General features: G+C 39.9%; 1 protein-coding gene across 2 annotated transcripts; it reads right to left on the bottom strand.

Moving 5' to 3' along the window:
* Positions 1–7: 7 nt before the first annotated feature.
* On the bottom strand, positions 8–16,976 carry LOC116336364 (G-protein-signaling modulator 2-like). Of its 2 annotated transcripts, XM_031760222.2 has the most exons (16): positions 16,752–16,976; positions 16,617–16,658; positions 10,063–10,284; positions 9,559–9,694; positions 9,036–9,175; positions 8,117–8,240; positions 7,875–7,990; positions 7,247–7,402; positions 6,555–6,663; positions 6,205–6,370; positions 5,890–5,987; positions 5,333–5,518; positions 3,266–3,425; positions 2,564–2,749; positions 2,363–2,478; positions 8–1,116 (listed from the first exon to the last, which is right to left on the bottom strand). In XM_031760222.2, the coding sequence occupies exons 1-16, from the start codon at positions 16,757–16,759 to the stop codon at positions 949–951; spliced, it is 2,133 nt and encodes a 710-aa protein (XP_031616082.1). In that variant the 5' UTR covers positions 16,760–16,976; the 3' UTR covers positions 8–948. The 2 variants fall into 2 exon arrangements, with proteins under 2 accessions (XP_031616082.1, XP_039456951.1); XM_039601017.1 differs by lacking the exon at positions 16,617–16,658.
* Between the last annotated feature and the right edge of the window lie 121 nt (positions 16,977–17,097).

Here is a 17,097-nt window from a genome sequence, read left to right as displayed (position 1 = left end):
GTTGAAATGTGTATAAAATGATTTTATTTCCCCATCGTCAGGAGAAGGTATTAGTATAAAAGCTAATTATATATCGTTTTACCCTTCACATTAGTTAATCCTCTGTAAAATCTTGTTACAATTCAGAAAAAAAAAAAAATCCCATTTCATTTCATGGTAATAAGACAACCCATACATCTGTCAACACAGTAAAATAATCAAGTCTTTTGTGTCTTTAAAAGCAATATCCGCAAGCAGATATTGTATATGGCTCCACAGTCAGCGCTGTAGCAGTGGATTATTTCCCAAGAGAAGAGTTGAGCTCCTTTGATAAATTACTGCTGGAGAGGTCAGAGATCAATTCAAACAAAGATCTTCCATTCTTGCACTTAATGAAGTTGTAAACAGACCACACACACACACACACACACTCTGTTCCACGCTGCTTAAACACATCTTCCTTTCATCGAATGTGGCATCCATCTTGAAGCCTTGAACCTGAAGCCAAAATCCATTATTTTCTTTTTGGCTTATGATTTTGGGATACATAATCCAGCCACCACTGACCACTACAACCCTCTGTTTGTAGGAGTGACTGTATGCCAACTTCTAGAGTAAACAGACATCACTGGTAGAGAGGTCTCTTATAAAAGCAGCCAACCAGTGACATCACCAATATTTAAAAAAAAAAAAAAAGTTGTGACCTTTCAATAAAATAAATTCCCAAGTCTTGAAATCATAAATTTCACATGATTTTTAAGTCACGATGCCAGTTTTGAGAGCCTGACTTCCTTGCAGGATTGCTTTGTATTCTTCCCGATCTCACAGGAAATCAGTCAGGACAGTCCAAAAAGGCAGGAATCCCTACGGGTTACAAAACCCTCCTTAAATGTTAAAAAAAAAAAAAAACCCAAAAAACAAACAAACCCAAAAGCAAAACGCAAGAGCTTGTTACTTCATTCCATGACATCAGCCTGGTTTGGACTGGTTTACTCCAGGGGGAGGTGGAACCCGTTGCTCCTCCATCCTGTTAGATTGGGAACGCAGGATGAGACTGAAAAAATCCTCATCAGGAACAGTCGATGCTTTGGTTGTAGATGGTGGAGCAGTACACCTCTGGTCATTCAGTCTGGAACCCTAAAACACAATCGAGAGTTAAATTATACCAACTGAAGTGTTTAGTGCTGCTTTACACGTATCAGAATTGATTAACCTCTGATTATACTTTAATAGGCATAAAGCAGAAATTGGTAAGTGAGGAAACTCATTTCCAGTGTAGTGGTGCAGCATGGAAACTCTGACTAAAATTAGAAATGAGTGGCCTAATATTTTCTATTCTGAGGTCCAGCAAATTGTTTTCCTTGTGGACGTGCTTTGATCGGCTCTTTACTGCTCTTTGCGGGGATCCTGCAGTATATGAGCGGAGCTTACATACACCTTTATGGCTCCTTTCCAACTCCCCAGCTAGAATATAGCATGCATAAAAATATAAGATGTTACTAAAGAACATCATCAGCTTAAATTGACGACTCCTGCCAATGTCCTTCTCAGTAAATCCTGTTACTCAATCGCTACATAGAAACACATCTAGGCGGTAATGTTGAAACAATGTCTGTTAACTTTAATTTCAATGGTCAACATGACATAAAAGCTGCTTGTGCAGAATATCAGCTCAAATCTAATCAGAAACACTAATAAGGTTTTAAAAGCTTTCTCTCCTGAAAGTTACACTTTTACCATCATCATGTCTCTCTCCTATAAGGTGACTGTGGTGCTACTCAGAACCTAACCTAGCAATGCACCACCTGTGCATCAGTGCAACATAGACCATGACTGGAAACTGTACCACAGTACTGTAAACTACCCATTGTAGCCTGCATCTAGTCTAGTATAAACATTGAATGACCAAGTTTGTCATCTCGAAGGTTACAGCCGGGAGGCCTGCCACGCCACAGCCCATGAAAATTCTCACTTGACTGCATTAAACTGCCTATCAGACCTAGACATTAACTCACTTTTCAAATACCCAACTTGGTTGAAAAGTACATGAGTCCCTTTTTGTCTTGGACATTCCCTGGAATAAACTGGGTAATATGGTGCCAATTAAGAAGGACTGCACTGCACTTTCAGTAAAATGGTAATGCCTTGTTTAACCTGGAGCACATTCAGTATGAGAAGACAGTGTACAGCAGGGTTTGAGGTCTCTTGTTTAATATGAATAATCCTGAATTGTCCAACCATGTTCAAATTATTGAAGCTACTTCCTGGGACCTAAATTCATGGACCCAGAATCTAAGTGTTATCACATGGAAAACTTTAAGGGCACAGATTCTTAATAAGAGTTATGTACAAGGCAGGACGTGATGCAATTAATTTTCTTTACCTGGCACTTGACTAACATGTCGAAGAAGACATCATCCCCCTCGGGCTGCTCAGAACTGGCCTCGAGACGACCGTACAGGGAGGGTGTGCGAGTAGTATTTGCAGTGGGGACTGGGACTAGAGAGAAAACCAGAAACACTTTACGTGATATTATGGGGGAGTAATGAAAGGATAAAAATGGGCTTTTCCTTGCATTCTTTACCTTGTGACTGGACTTGATCTGTGTTGGAGGTGGAGGGTGTACAAGGCTGGTTGGAGGTGTTGACACGCAAGCCAGGAAAAGGGGTCATGCTGACCCGTTGGTCGTCCAGACGGCGGGCTTGGGAGCTGGCCAGCAGCTCCAGGAAATGACCAGGATCCTGGTATAGTCGTTCGTGCTCTGAAACAGCTACAAACAGACATAATTATTATGTGTGTGAGTAACAAATGGAAGTGAATTACGCCTGCACTGGTTAACTGTGAGTTGGGCCATTAGCTACTCAACCCAACATTTAATCCTGACTTTGTACACGTCAAAAGAGGGCAGTATCTTAAAGCAATCCTCCACCCAAAATGAATTGTCCTCAGAGGTTTGAAAGCTGGCTGAAAAGAATTTGCCCTTCATAGAGACTGACGGGTGTGATAAGCTGGGACTCATGGCCGTTACAGACGAGCGCAATGATAACAAAAAGGCTCATAAACATTGAAGGATGAAACCACAAATATAGCTTTGTGGGTGGAGAATCACTTAAGGTCATCTCTGCCATGAGGAAAAGCAACATTCAACATGTAAAAGGACAATTCTGTGACGTTCACACCATAATACGCCAGGACTGGGAGTGCCTTCTTTGTAGTTCACTCGTATATTACTTGGCACCTTTTTAGATATGGCGTGAACACCAGTAAGGACACAAGACTGACTCACATTTCTTTTCAGCTACAGGTGGGACGGAGGAGGGAGAGGGATGGGCAGGGAGATGGCTGTTGCCATCCAGTGTACACCTTTGGTCGTCCAGTCTGTTGCCCTGGAAACGAGAGATGACGTCGAAAAAGCTGTCCTCGCCGATAGTGTCCCGTGTTTCTGGCTACAAAAACAATAAAAGTCCATAAATAAATAATGAAGCAGGTTTAATAACAACAGAAAAAGCTCCAGATAACAGAGGTACTCAGAACAGCTTAAACAAACAAAACAGTAAAGCTAAAACAATTAGTTAATTTGACCTTTGACAGAAAATTAAATCATTTTAATAAAGATGCCATTTGTGTTCTGGGAAATTTTGATGAACGCTTTCTCTATTTTCCAACATTTTAGAGGCAAAAGTGACTAAAAGGTAAATGTGGGAATACAAGAGAGTAATCTTTACATTCTGGCGGAGAGTGGAGATGTTTGCTGATACTTATGCATCAGTATAATGTAAACAGCTATGAATACAATAAGATATGATTATAAGTATCCTGAGTGGTTTTTGACTTCCTTTGTTAACACAGCCTTTCTTCATCCAGTGCACACAGTTTGTTACACTGTAACTGCGATGCAGTTGAATATACAACAGATTCTCTTAACACTGCGCTACTTCCGGCTGCTCTCTTGTCACAAGGGGTAACCACAGCAGGTAGCTTCACATGTTTGAGTTAGCAGAGGTTGCTCTTCTCGATGAATCTACCCAATGGAATTTGGGTGTATAATAATTCAATTAGGAATAATAAATAAATAATAATTATAAATAATATAATTAGGAAAAGAAATGGTAAACAAGTGGCACTTTTTCCCCCTGTTACAGATGATTTAAAAATACTCAAACTGAATATAACCTGGTTTGCAATAGATGAGGTGCAGAAGAAAGCACATCTAATCTGATCTGGCGAGGGTCCTGTACTCTAAAGCGAGTTCAACATACTTAGGATATCTTTGAATCAAGATAAGCAGTTACATAAAGCTGGTTATAAACTCATCAAGTTAGCCCAGGGTTTCCCAATAAAAGTGCTGTTAGTAGCATCTGACCAATCACAACTTGGGATAATTGTACTAGCAGCAGAGTGGGATGATTTTTTTTTACAAAGAAAGCCAACACTGTAAAATGTGAACAGGCTAAACAAACAATATAGATAGTATGTAATACAGCGATGTGAGTGTGTGTGACAGGAGAAAAAAAAAAAAAAAAAAAAAGCAGTCTAGTCAGTAAGCCATGTTCAGTTGCTCCCTTATTCAAACGGGATCGCCTAACCCTTTCAGCTGCAGCTTTGGTGGTGTTTTAACTGTCAGAGAGCAAGTGAAGAATAAATATATAAGCTCTACTAATGATTTGATCTATGTGCAAATTTGATACAAGGTCAGCAAGTACAATTAGGTGTCCTCTTTAAGGATCATTTATTAACGCTTACAGAACAATAAAATTGTGTGCAGTCAACATGGGGACAACAAGAAGATTATTTAATTTCTATTTATTACTATGTTTCATCAGGGAAACAAAGACTTCAGACACTACTGAAAAACTTGTTTCTGTGTAGCAATTTTTCTTATCATTTTTTCTTGTTTTTCTTTATTAATATTTGTATATTTTCTCATAATAACACATCAACATACTCCAAGACAGCTGCAGGCACAGAGGACAAAAGCTTACTAGTTTATAGTTTATTACTACAAGTGTTACGTTTCGCTACAAATTCTCTTAATTCTGAAACAGCCTGTATTTTAACAGACTCTGTATTGTACAGACAAACTGCTTCCCTTTAAGGAAGTTCTTGGAAGCAGTAGGAAGAAAAACAACAACGAGCACACGTCAGAAACTATGACTCCATGCTGCTACACCGAAACTCTTCCTCCCACAGCATTAACACTTTTTGTGGGAAGGCATCTGCGTGAGGTTGTGTCACAGGCTACATGCTCACTTTTAACTTTTAGGCTGAATCATCACTGACCAGAAGCCCAGCGAGGATTCCAAGAATGTTTTGAGTGGGTTACGTTTTTTTGCCTGCTTTAACTTACACATACCTTCGGAGGCACTGGTGCTTCCAGCTCAGGCTCCGTGTCCTTGGTGCAGGTTTTGCGCTGGTCTTCAGGAGAGGATTTGTCATCCTTCTGCTTTTTGCTTTTTGTCCAGGGGAAGGGGAAAAGCTTACTGGAAGCCTTGACTGAGTTGTTTTTTGAAGACCCAGAGAACGCATCTTCCCCCCAGTCCTGTATATATAAAAACACACAGAACACACAACTTTCTTACTGACAGAATTACAAGATCAGTCTATTTTTCTTTACCTACCACAGGCTGGGTGAACAGAGCGGAAAGTACCATTCTTTGCAGAGCATTTTTCATGTAAAATTAACTCTTTTTGTATTTAATGGGTTTTCATTGTCAGCACAGCTGTTTTTTTTTTGTTTTTGTTTTTTTGTTGTTTTTTTTACTCTGTTCCACTTTGCCTCCTAAAAATAGTGAAAATAGTAAAACTAAAACTAAAAATTTGGCTAGCCTAATTTAAAGCTCAGGAGTTTGGACCATTTCATTTGATATGGCCAGTTTTGAAATAAGACTGAGCACAGTTATTTTTACGTACCGGGTGTGCCGGCAAATCTCCCCTTTGACTTTTGGGGGAAATTGGTCTGTAATCCAAGTTTTCTTCTCTACTTCTGTTCAAGGATGCATACTTGGTCCCTGAAACAAAAATAAAAAATTAGCCAGTGTGGCCACATTCCTGGGAAAACAATGATTCAGCAAAGCATCACAGCATAAAGCTACAGGACACAAGCAAATGGATTTCTGAATCTTAACAGCATGGGTTTGGTGTTAAAGAGGACTTGACTCTTGTTCATGCGCATTTACACACATGCAGAAGTGTAAAAATGAATTGGTTCACAAAGTCCTGATTTACCTGGTATGCTGGGGTAACCCTGGTAGCCTTCTGTCAGAGTAGAGCTATTTGCATTGGTGTTGCCGAAGAGGTAGGGATGAAAGTTTGGGTTGGACTTGAGGCCTACAGCCAACCGTAGGTCTGACAAGTTCATCCTGGCAGTCGCCTCGCTACTTTTATCTCCAGTCTGCACCAGTGACAACATTACAGTTTACTGTGAGCATATGAAGGAGCAATATTTATACAACTGGCTTTACAAATACATATACAATTATTTCCTGTTGTTCCCTACACAACCAGCAGATGGAGGTGTGGCCCGATAAAGCTACTGACTAGACTCCTAAAAGAGCAGGAAAACTGTAAACAGTCACCTCTTTGGCAATTTCTAGATGTTTTTCAGCAAACTGCATGGCTTGCTCATGATTCCCCAGGGCTGTGTGGGCATTTCCTAGACTCCAGTAAGCTCTTCCTTCACCGACGCTGCAGCAAGACAGAGCAGTCTGAGCAACTTCATGTGAAATTATGCAAGAACGGTGTAGTCATACATCAAATTGTCACACACTGCAATTACAACAGCTGAGACTAAAATTAGGTCATGTGTATTTCACAACAATAGGTGGTATTTAACATTTTCATGCTTGCCACGATTTGCTAAAATCTATACATATAAACAACAGCTAGTTTAAAAAAAACAAAACAAAAAAACATTCTACAAGATTTACTCAGCACCGCCCATTTTAAACCTTTTACATCTTTTCAAAAGACTAAAAAGAAAACTATCCCCCCCTCAAAAAAAAGAACAAAAAACACACATTTCCACATTATAAAATAACCATTGTTCCCAAATATCCTGCACAGCCTTTATATAAAGCTCATCTATAAACACTTATAACCAATTACAACATGAAATGACTGTTAATGCTGCTCCTTGGGACTTTTTGTTTTTGGATGTTTGTTTTAACACCACAGCGGCCACCCACATGTTAAGTGCACAATCTGATTACACTTCTGAGGACAGTTTGGCAGCAAAGCTGACAACAACAAAAGGCTTTCAGTGGTATACCGGTCGCTGAGATCCTGAGCAATGACCAGATGTTTGAGGTGGTAATCAATAGCTCTCTCATAGTCCTGCAGTAGCGTGTAGGTGTTTCCCAGACTGTAACAGGCCTGAGCCTCCACTGCTCTGTCCTTCAAAAGCCTGGCCAGCTGCAGAGTCCTCCTGAGGGTGAAAGAGAAGGGGAGGAAGGTCAAAGAATGTCTAGGGCGGGTGCAGGAGAATGATTGTTATCTGCTCTTTTCTGTTCTTTGTTCTCATTTTCCAAGGACATCTATGTCAAGGAAGTCCTGGAATGACAGACTGACAGCCTGAGAAGTTACAACATTTGACAGTGTTCCTGTATGTAAGTCATTAATACTATGCTGCTCATAAAAACTAGGGAGGAAGTGCAGCCAAAAAAGTCCTCCTAAGCTGCTGGGATGAACTCATCCTCCAGTGTAAATCACTTAGAGAACAAGAATCAGATTAAACCTAACTCGTTTATAGCTGTCTGTTCATGTGTAAAAGGTTTTAATGTAGCATTTATGGTACAAAGAGGAGAACAAAGAGAAGCCCTAAAAGTAAAAACTGTGCTTTCAGCAGACTTTTCTTTCCGTCATGCCACAAATGAGGTGAGAAAGATGATGAGCCTCACTTGTAATGACCAGCCGCCACGTCAAACTGTTTGAGGAATATGTGTGCATTGCCAAGGTTGCAGTGGGCCCTCCTCTCAGCAGACCTATCCCCAAACTCCTTAGCAATGAGAAGGCGCTATCGAATAAAAAAAAAGGGTACATGTTACTCTTATCTTATTAAAGAAAGAGTTAAGCATCATAACAATACTGGCCAAGCTCCTAAACAAGCATCAAAGAGCGTTGTGAGTACTTTAGCACCTACCTTTTCATGTGCAGCTACTGCGTTCTCAAAGTCTCCTAGCAGATAGTAAGTGTTTCCAAGGTTCCCGTAGGTACGACCCTGGGCCGCTCGATCGCCTAGCTCCGTCACCAGGTGCAGGTTTGCTCTTTGTTCACAATAACAAGAAGATGCTCACTTATAATCGAAAACTATGGCAGAAAGACATGGCTGTTTTCTTGGACTTGGGTTTAATGCCAATCAGAGCTTGTCTGCTACTTTTTTTTTTTCCTTTTCTTAAATACTCTTGACGGACCATCTTATGACCTAGATCTTGACAGCACAACCACCCAAATTTGTTCCAATCAAAGTACATGAGCAGTTTCTTTTTCTTTCTTTCTTTTTTTTTTTTTTTTTAAATCAATTTACCACAATTTAACAACTTAAGAATTAACTTTAGCAACAGTTTATTTTTTGTGTTTTCTTTAAATCAGTTGAATGGATCAGTGGAAGATTACATACCATTTTTTCTACAAATCACCTTTGTCTGCTTGCGCATGGTGGTCATTGCATAATGAAATAACAGCAAACAATCAAAAATGACAATTTTGGTTACAGCTGCATGGGACAACAGTTTCTATGCCACTCAAAACTGTTCAGTCATATAAAAAAAAAAAAAAAAAAAAAAAAAAAAATTGCCTGCCACTGATGCAAAGACATTGATGTTAGTCAGTGAAATGTGAGGCAATGGAAATGATTATTAAACAACTTCATTACAAACACCATACACCACCCTCGCACCTCAGAGCTGTCTTAAGCTCTATATCTAATCCATTCTGGCAAGATCATTTTTTAAGTAACTTCCAACCGTGGCACAGTTCAGCGTCTTAGTCATATCTCATCGGGACCTTTGCAGTAAACAAAGCAAAATCAATGCTAGAGGTAAACAGTGATGCCAACTTACTCGTAGTACTGCGCAGCTTTCCTCAGGGCTATCCTTGCCTCCTCTGAAAACTCTCCTGGCTCTGCTCCACTCCAGCAGATGCTCTTGCCCTTGGCGTGGTAAACGTTTCCGAAATTATACAGCGCTCGAGCCTGCCCAACCTACAACACGCACAACAAATTTTCACAGACGGAAACCAGAGTGACCGGCGCTGTAATTACATACTTAAAATACACAGACACCAGACTTTGGTGCTTGCATGCAGACTGCAGAACTATTCTAGATGCTGGTACACCGAGTCTATGCAGTCGTCACGTGTGCTCGTTCTGTGGCTCCACAGCACGTTACATGGTACAGTTGTAACAAATGTGGATCTATTTATTCTAATCAAAGTATATGAGCATTTTAGTCACAGACTAAAATGTTTATTGACAAAACAGTGAAAAATAATTTAATCTTATGTTGCTAACAAAAAAAAACAAAAAACAAAAACAGCTGGGGGATGCTCCACTTGTATTGAAATAATAAATAAAACATTACCCACCTTATCATATATGGCTCTTGTGATTTCCAAATGTCTTTGGCAGCAAACCACTGCTTCATCATACCGTCCTAAAAGCTTTAATGTGTTTCCAAGGTTACCGCTGGCTTTGGCCTCTCCAACTTCATCTCCAATTGTTCTGGGATTATAATGAAGATTTAAAAAAAAAAAAAAAAAAAAAAAGCATTAGGAAATAATTAGATTGGAATATCAGTGTATTCCTTATGCGTATTAGATGGAAAACACAAGAGGCAAGAAAGTAATTTGCAGCTGCAAGCGGTAATACGCTGGAGTCTAGTTTAGCAGTTTAATCAAGGAGGGGAGATATAGTGATTAAAAAAAAGTTGTAGCACTTAATCCTGAATGTATTGTTAGACTATACGTGCGTGCGTGTGTGTGTGTGTGTAGGCTGACCAAGGTCAAAACAGTTGAACAATCAACTCAAAAGACTTAAAAATGAAGACATTTGGATGATTTGTTTAACAACCATATTGTAAAAATGTTCACCTGGTGAGTGTGAGGTCATGCCGATGGTATTCCAGAGCTTTATTATACTCTTGAAGGTGAAAGTAGGCATTTCCCAGCTGGCTATAGATGGCACTGAGGATCTGGAGGTCCTCTGTTCCAACCTGGATGGCAGACTCAAAGAAGGACACACCCGCTCGGTAGTCCCCGGTCTTACAGAGCCGCTCACCTTCCAGAGCCAGGTCCAGACATGATGACTCCATCCTGCAGGGAGGCGGGACCAGGCGAGAATTCAGAGTGTTTAATCACAAGGTTGAAATACCTCACTAAATCAGAAGGATGACAAATCAGTTATAATTCTCCCCTAACCCCTTACTCATGCTGAGCCACAAAACTACAACTCGATACTTTGTCACGTCTAGATAAGTCCACAGTCCCGAACATAAGTGTGGACACACTCATCCATTCAAATGTACGGTATTGATTTTTTTTCTTCCAAATTACTAAAGCTGATTACTCTTGACTAGGTTTTGATTAACCCATCAATTTCCTAGCATATTAGAAAAAATATTCATCTATTCAAAAATGATGTAAAAGAGCAGAAAATTATCATTTAAGAGAATCTGCTTCCAGTGAGGGGAAAAAAGATGCCAAAAATTCCATTTTGGTTGTCTGAATTATTCAACAGATCACATTTAGCAAAAACCTTTCTGAAGTGACTTAACAACAAATTGACAAATTGTTCCAGCAAAATCTGAAACAACCACTTTTTAAATTGCACGTATGTCCTTTACTACAAAGAAACACGCTAAAGTGCCACCGCGGAGAGATCATCTGTGTTTTGAAACAGGGCCAAATAGCCTGAAGGTTAGATCACTCAAGTAACACATGAACTCCTCTCACGGCTCACTGTGGAGATCCCTTTTTAAACAGTCAAATTCCCACACAACACAAGAAAGAAACTCCAAATGAGAAGCAGAAAAAAACCCCTCCAGACTGTGAAACCAGACCCAAGAACTATAATTCCAAAATAGGACCAAGCATTTCCTGTCCAACTCCTAAACTGCCACATTTACCCTGAAATGAAAGCGTGTACTTTACATTTTACCATGACATTAGCTAAACTAATAAGGTCTAACATTTTTGCACTCTCAATCATCTTTTATTTTATTAAGCTTCAAAACTGTCAGTGATACAAAACCAGGAGGGGAAAAAAATCTGTCATGAGCAAATCCATGATAAATTTGTAAAACAAATCCAGTCATGCAAGGCTGCAACAGATTCACAACTACAGCATTAACATGACTTGACTTGTTGATTGATACCAAATTTGGAGGAACAGCAATATTGCTCTGCATTAAAACAAAGCAATACTGGTGTGAAATATAAATACATACTTCATGAACTAGGTTAAAATTTTAGTGCCTGCCACAGAGAATCACACACATGCAGGCATTTCTTTTTAATCTGAACAATCACAGGTTTATAATTGCCCTTGCACACTGTTGACCCCATCCCCCCAAAGAGACCATACCAGTTATCCCCCGCCCCCTCAGCCCCCTCAGCCCTCTGAGGAAATGAAACCGCATTCTGCAGTGTTGTCTGCAATACTATTATGTTTGTTAGCTTGCTCTATTCAGGAATTAACAAGTAATTTATGAATGGCAAAATGTGGTTTCATAGGATTCATTAAAAATACATAAATAAATAAATAAATAAATAAATAAACAAACAAACAAACTAATATAGCTTCATCTGTGATGTGCTGCATTTACTTTCTAAACTTAGACATTTCCTCTTCTGAATGTTCCATGGCTACTTGAGCATGCTTTGGTTACAAGAATAGAAGTATTTAATCTCAGCTAGAGAGCAGAGATTTTCTTTCAAAAGGTTAAAAGTAATGTAAATAAACTAAACCTTTTCTTACTAAAGTACTACTGCATTAAAAAAAAAAAAAAAGTCTTTATTGTTAAGAATATGTTGAAGACTTTAAATTCCACAAAAACAGTAACTGTAAGCTGTTGAGATGTATGTGTACAATGTAGGACCTCAGAGTACCACAGTGTTTCCTGTATATTAACATGCTTTCTGACATGTAACTGGACATTTTGCTGCTCCCGGTCAAAGACAAGTGACAATCCAATACCCTGGCTCACATACCTGTCGCCTCTTCCCCTTCTGATGCACTCGAGACAAGTTGACACGACAGACATTTCAAGCTTCTCAATGACTCTCAGGAGCAAACCCAGCTCGTTCAGCACTGCACCCTTTATCTTCTCTACCTTCGCGTGCATACACATAACGCACACAGCTACGGTGTCTCAATTTCAAAGAAATAAAGAAAACCCCCACGGATAGGCCGCCTTCCCTGCGAGCGCCCCGCTAACTCGTAGCAGCAAAACAAAGGACTTAATCCTCTCAGCGTTCACGTCGACCTCAATGGCCAGGTGAAAGGCTGGGAGACCTTTTGTTTAGGTGAAGGCGGATTAACAGCAGGCTGTTACAGAGCTGAAATGATTTAAGTTAGAGCAGTCCGCAAGGCTGGCATGTTCAAATGATTGTTATATTTCTCACTTAGCCATTGGTAACCTGCACATCTAATCCACCTGATGGTATGTGTCACTTCCAATTAAGCCAGACCTGCGAGGTAATTATAGTCACTTTAAGTGGCTCTAGTGAACCCTAAGGCTATTTGCTCGACTCTGCATGAAATAATCATTCTGCGGCATGCAGTCTGCATGTACACACATTCTACTATTAACATATGAAAATGTTTTACCTGGTCGATAGGGTTCATTTTAATGAGACGCGTCATCTTTTATTAGATTGACTCTCTGATTTCTTTTGGCAAATCCCACAGTGGACAGCATAGTGATGTATTAGGTACAGAAAGCCAAAAATAAATTCACACCCCTTCACAATCCCTTAACCAAAGCTTCTCGTATCTCAGCTGTTGCGGATCCAAAGAAATCCACTTGTCCGAATTAAGAAGGCTGGACCAAAGTGCCCTCTGGGGTGGACATTTCCTCACCCTTGTCCACGAACACTAGAGCAAGCCATGTGACTTTAAAGCTACCACTTCAGCTGACCAAAAGCCAGGTCAATGGTTATACAAAGAGGTGAACGCTGGTGCACGTAGAAATGTATTAGACAAGAAAATGCATTATTAAAATTCTCCTAATTAGCTATGAAGGAATAATATATATATAGTACATCTTCCTGCTACTTCCCCATCTATGACTATGACTTCAAAGTAGACCAGAAAATCTCCATTATCAGGTTGTCTTATTTACCTGCATGCTAGCTGTTGCTTAACACACAGAATGGAATTCATTCAAAGGAAAATATGCCAGTAGTAAACCGGTTTGACTGGGCTTGTGCATGCAGCTCAAGTATGTCTCTACCCTACGCCGTTTCCCAAAATATATGTCATATACTATACCAGTTACACGCGGAGCTAAACATGAGTCAGGGTCAACAACATGACAGCACAGCTTTGTAATCAGGTTCATTTTCTCACAACTGTTTTAGTCCTGCCATGAAATATTTACACCGTGGCTCAGGAGGACCTCCTGTAGTCCATCCAGAATCTGTCATCAGCTAGCCAATCAGGTCTCATGTTACTGACACAGACACAAACTTAGCAGATAAACTAATGATAAATACAAATGTGTGTAATTATTATTATTAGAATTAGTATTATTATTACTACTATTGTGGAAGAAAAAAGTCTAATTAGCTGTAACCTCAATTTGAGATAATTGTGCCATTTAATATGGAAGCTCTTATGCATGTCAGCATTCAGATTTTCAGCTCTTATCACTCCACGCCAAATAATGTGGATTATTCAAAGTATCTTCAGTCGTGTTCTTCTAACCTCTCAGATTTTATATTCAGAGAGAACAGCACAAAAGCATGCCACAGTTCATGTGAATGCAAACACGCAGCCTACCTGAGGCGCACATGGAGTAAATGCTCTCTGTCGTATGCACATTGCAGAGCAAAGCTGCCAAACATGACAGTCAGCCAAGCAGTCCTATAAGGAGCCAGAGACTGAACCACATTATGTATTCCTGTCAACTCCTCAGCTCAAGGTGAACCAAGCTTGTTTTGTTTTGTTTTGAAGAAAAATCTGGGAACTAACTGACACGAAATATACATGCAACTGATTCACGGAGAACGCCCGCATGCTGCTATGCATGGGTTCAGCTGTTACACTATCTCTGTCCCACCTCTTATCTGGAAACCAGAGCTGAGGTGGAAGAGAAAACACTCACTTTCATGGACACATGTAAAGAAAAAAACAAAAACAAAAACCAACTCACAAGGAAAAACTAACACAATCAATCAAAGGCGTTTGACGAGACACAGATGGGGAGACAATTGAATCAGCAGAGCTTTATAATTTAATTATTTTCATTGCTGCACATGCTGCCAGGAGTTCTGTGGGAGCTGTCAGTTCACATGCTTGTTCAAAGCAATAGCGATCTCTCCTAAAGTTGCAATATGTGGTAAATAAACAGAATACACAGAAACTTTCTCAAAGGGGAAGAGCTTGCATTGGGTACCACTGCTCTGTGGCATGCTCTTTGATTTTTATGCTTAAAAAAAAAAAAAAAAAAAAAAAAAAAAAAAAAAAATGACTGGGGATTTGTGAACGTGCACACAATGAATGGGCATGCTACTGCATTCAAAATGATGTTCACCTGACTACTCAGTGTCAATCGTATGCCAAGAAAAATCCCTTTACATTCAAAGCAATGAGCAAGAGCTCATGTTCCTCATGCCTAGTTCCCAAGACCGTGTCCAAACAGAAACTCGAAATTCAACTACTAGTTTCACACCTCCTGTGTTTCTGATCATGCTGCCGTTGATGCTCTCTTTCTTGATTTTTGACTTATTTTGCACATACCTCAGCACTGAGCTGTACTAGGCTTGTTTGCCTCCCTGTTGGCCTGAATGGATCCATTTATCCTATGACCTCATTCACTGACTGAACTGTTTTCAGAGAAGGCACTCCAGCTGACAGCACCATTTTTCTTTTTTTCCTCTTTTTTTTGGGTGAAAGCATCATCATGCTCTCTAAAGTTTTGACAGTGTTGCAGTGCACACGGATCCCAAAAGGAAAGCCGTTTCCGATGCAGGGACCATGACGTCTGGCAACAATCAAAAGTCGGTTAGGTTCTGCGTCGCACTTTTAGCAATACCTGTCAAACTGAGACTTTACTTTTTAAAGCTTAAAAGAAGAGGGGGTGAAAAAAAGCCACCGGATTTTCTTGAGATTAGAATGATGAAAAAAAAAAAAAAAAAAAAAAAAAAAAAAATCAGCTCACTGAAAAACATTCCAGATCAAGCACTATACATGTGGAATGTTCCATTACAGTAAATGACAATCAGGAGGAACTGCGGCACAGTAAAACCAAAACTGATCACAATGAGCTGCCAAATAAGTCCAGTTTTCTTTCACTTTCTCCTCCAATTTGGCCTAAATATAGATCTCATTTGTCAAATGCTGATTTAAATATGAATTCTGATAATTCTGAAGAATTATAAGAGCAATGTGCAGTCCTGCAGCAGCTCCTTAGCCTTTAATCACAGCTCTCTGCTGAAGATCCAGGGATAAATATTTTTTTTAAACATCCTGAAAAAAAGGCCACTGCTCTTAATTTCCCATAATACAAAAAAAAGCTGACACAACAAATCCTCCTCATTTCGCTGCATTAAGAAAAAAAAATAAAAAAAAATGCTGTTGCTCCACTTTCCTTTTGCACAGAAAGTATGGACAACTACAAACGAAAGCACCACCCCAGCACTGCTCTTTGGAAGCCTCTTACTCACCCATGCATTAAAAAAGAAAACGAAAAAAAAAGGGCCCAAAGTGACATCCAAAAATAATTTCCATAGAAATACGCCCAGCCAATCTCTCTCCAATTAAGTGATGCTCTCTGAAGTGCTAACAGCTTCTTTCTTTCTTTTTCCCCTGAAGAAAGCTCACCAGAAACCATCATTAGAGACTTAAACCCAGCCCTACATGGGAAAATGGGTCGCAGCCTATTTAAATGGCAAACTGAGCTTCAACATCATAACTGCTGCCTGCCCTGTAATTACTGTTTATGTTAAACTAGTTGAGTGGGTTTCACCATGTAGCCAAAGCTGTAGCAATACAGTACTTAAAAAACAAAACAAAACTTATTTTTGTTGCTGTTGGGCTTTTTTAAAAAAAAAAATTGTATTATTTTTTTTTTTGCGCTAAGATTTAAGACCTAAAGTTACCATTTGTTTGGTCCGTGTACTGGCTCGCGCTACATTTCTTCCCTAAACTTATGACACAGCCTTGGTCATGTTTAGGAAATTCTGTATTAGAAAGCTGGAAATGAGTCAGTTAAACATGAGCAAGCCCTCACATGCCCCCTGTCTGACTGAACGGCAGACGGTGTCACTTGTTGTAGAAGCTATTGTGACATCGTTAATACAGTCCAAACGTATGAAGTTCTCACAGAGAATAAAGCTACCTTAAATGTGTAAACGACTGTTTCTAGAAATGAACCACAACGACCAAACGACACCAAAACTTCCCAGATGTTTCTTTCACCTACCTCAAAGTGAAGTCCGCGAATACACCACAAACATGGCTCCAGCTCGGTAAAGAAAATAGTAAAGTCAAGTCAAAAATCTTCGAAAGTGTTTGTTTTGTTTTCCACCGGGTTGTTTACAGTAGCGTTACTACTCACTCGTCCATCTGGGAGGAAGATGACTCTGGTGTCTCGGGAAGCACAAGTCGAAGCCACTCCTCGAGCTCAAAATCTGACTCCAATTAGGATTCCACGGTTGCTGCCTTCAAGTGTCATGGGAAATATTTGGCAGTGGTACTGTAACCTGACCAATCACGTCGCTAAAAAGTTCTTGAGGTGACGTTTGCAGGAGGGCGGTTGTAAACCTCCACTGTCAACTATCCGTCATTGGAAGACAGTGATTGTTAATAAACCAGTCGCGTACTGGCAAATAGCCTCAATTAATACAGCGTGCGTAGCTTTGAAGGTCTCTCCCGCCCCCTGCCGCACGGCGCTATTCTTTGCG

Source organism: Oreochromis aureus, linkage group 17, assembly GCF_013358895.1.
Source record: "Oreochromis aureus strain Israel breed Guangdong linkage group 17, ZZ_aureus, whole genome shotgun sequence".
Classification (NCBI taxonomy): Eukaryota; Metazoa; Chordata; class Actinopteri; order Cichliformes; family Cichlidae; genus Oreochromis; species Oreochromis aureus.
Note: the sequence above shows the minus strand (reverse complement) of the source record. Positions and strands in the feature narration are given on the sequence as shown.

Coding starts and splice junctions, on each gene's coding strand:
- LOC116336364 (XM_031760222.2), bottom strand. Junction 5,988..6,204: donor GGGTTACCCCAGCATACCAG/GTAAATCAGGAC, acceptor TTTTTGTTTCAG/GGACCAAGTATGCATCCTTG. Junction 2,479..2,563: donor AGATCAAGTCCAGTCACAAG/GTAAAGAATGCA, acceptor TTTTCTCTCTAG/TCCCAGTCCCCACTGCAAAT.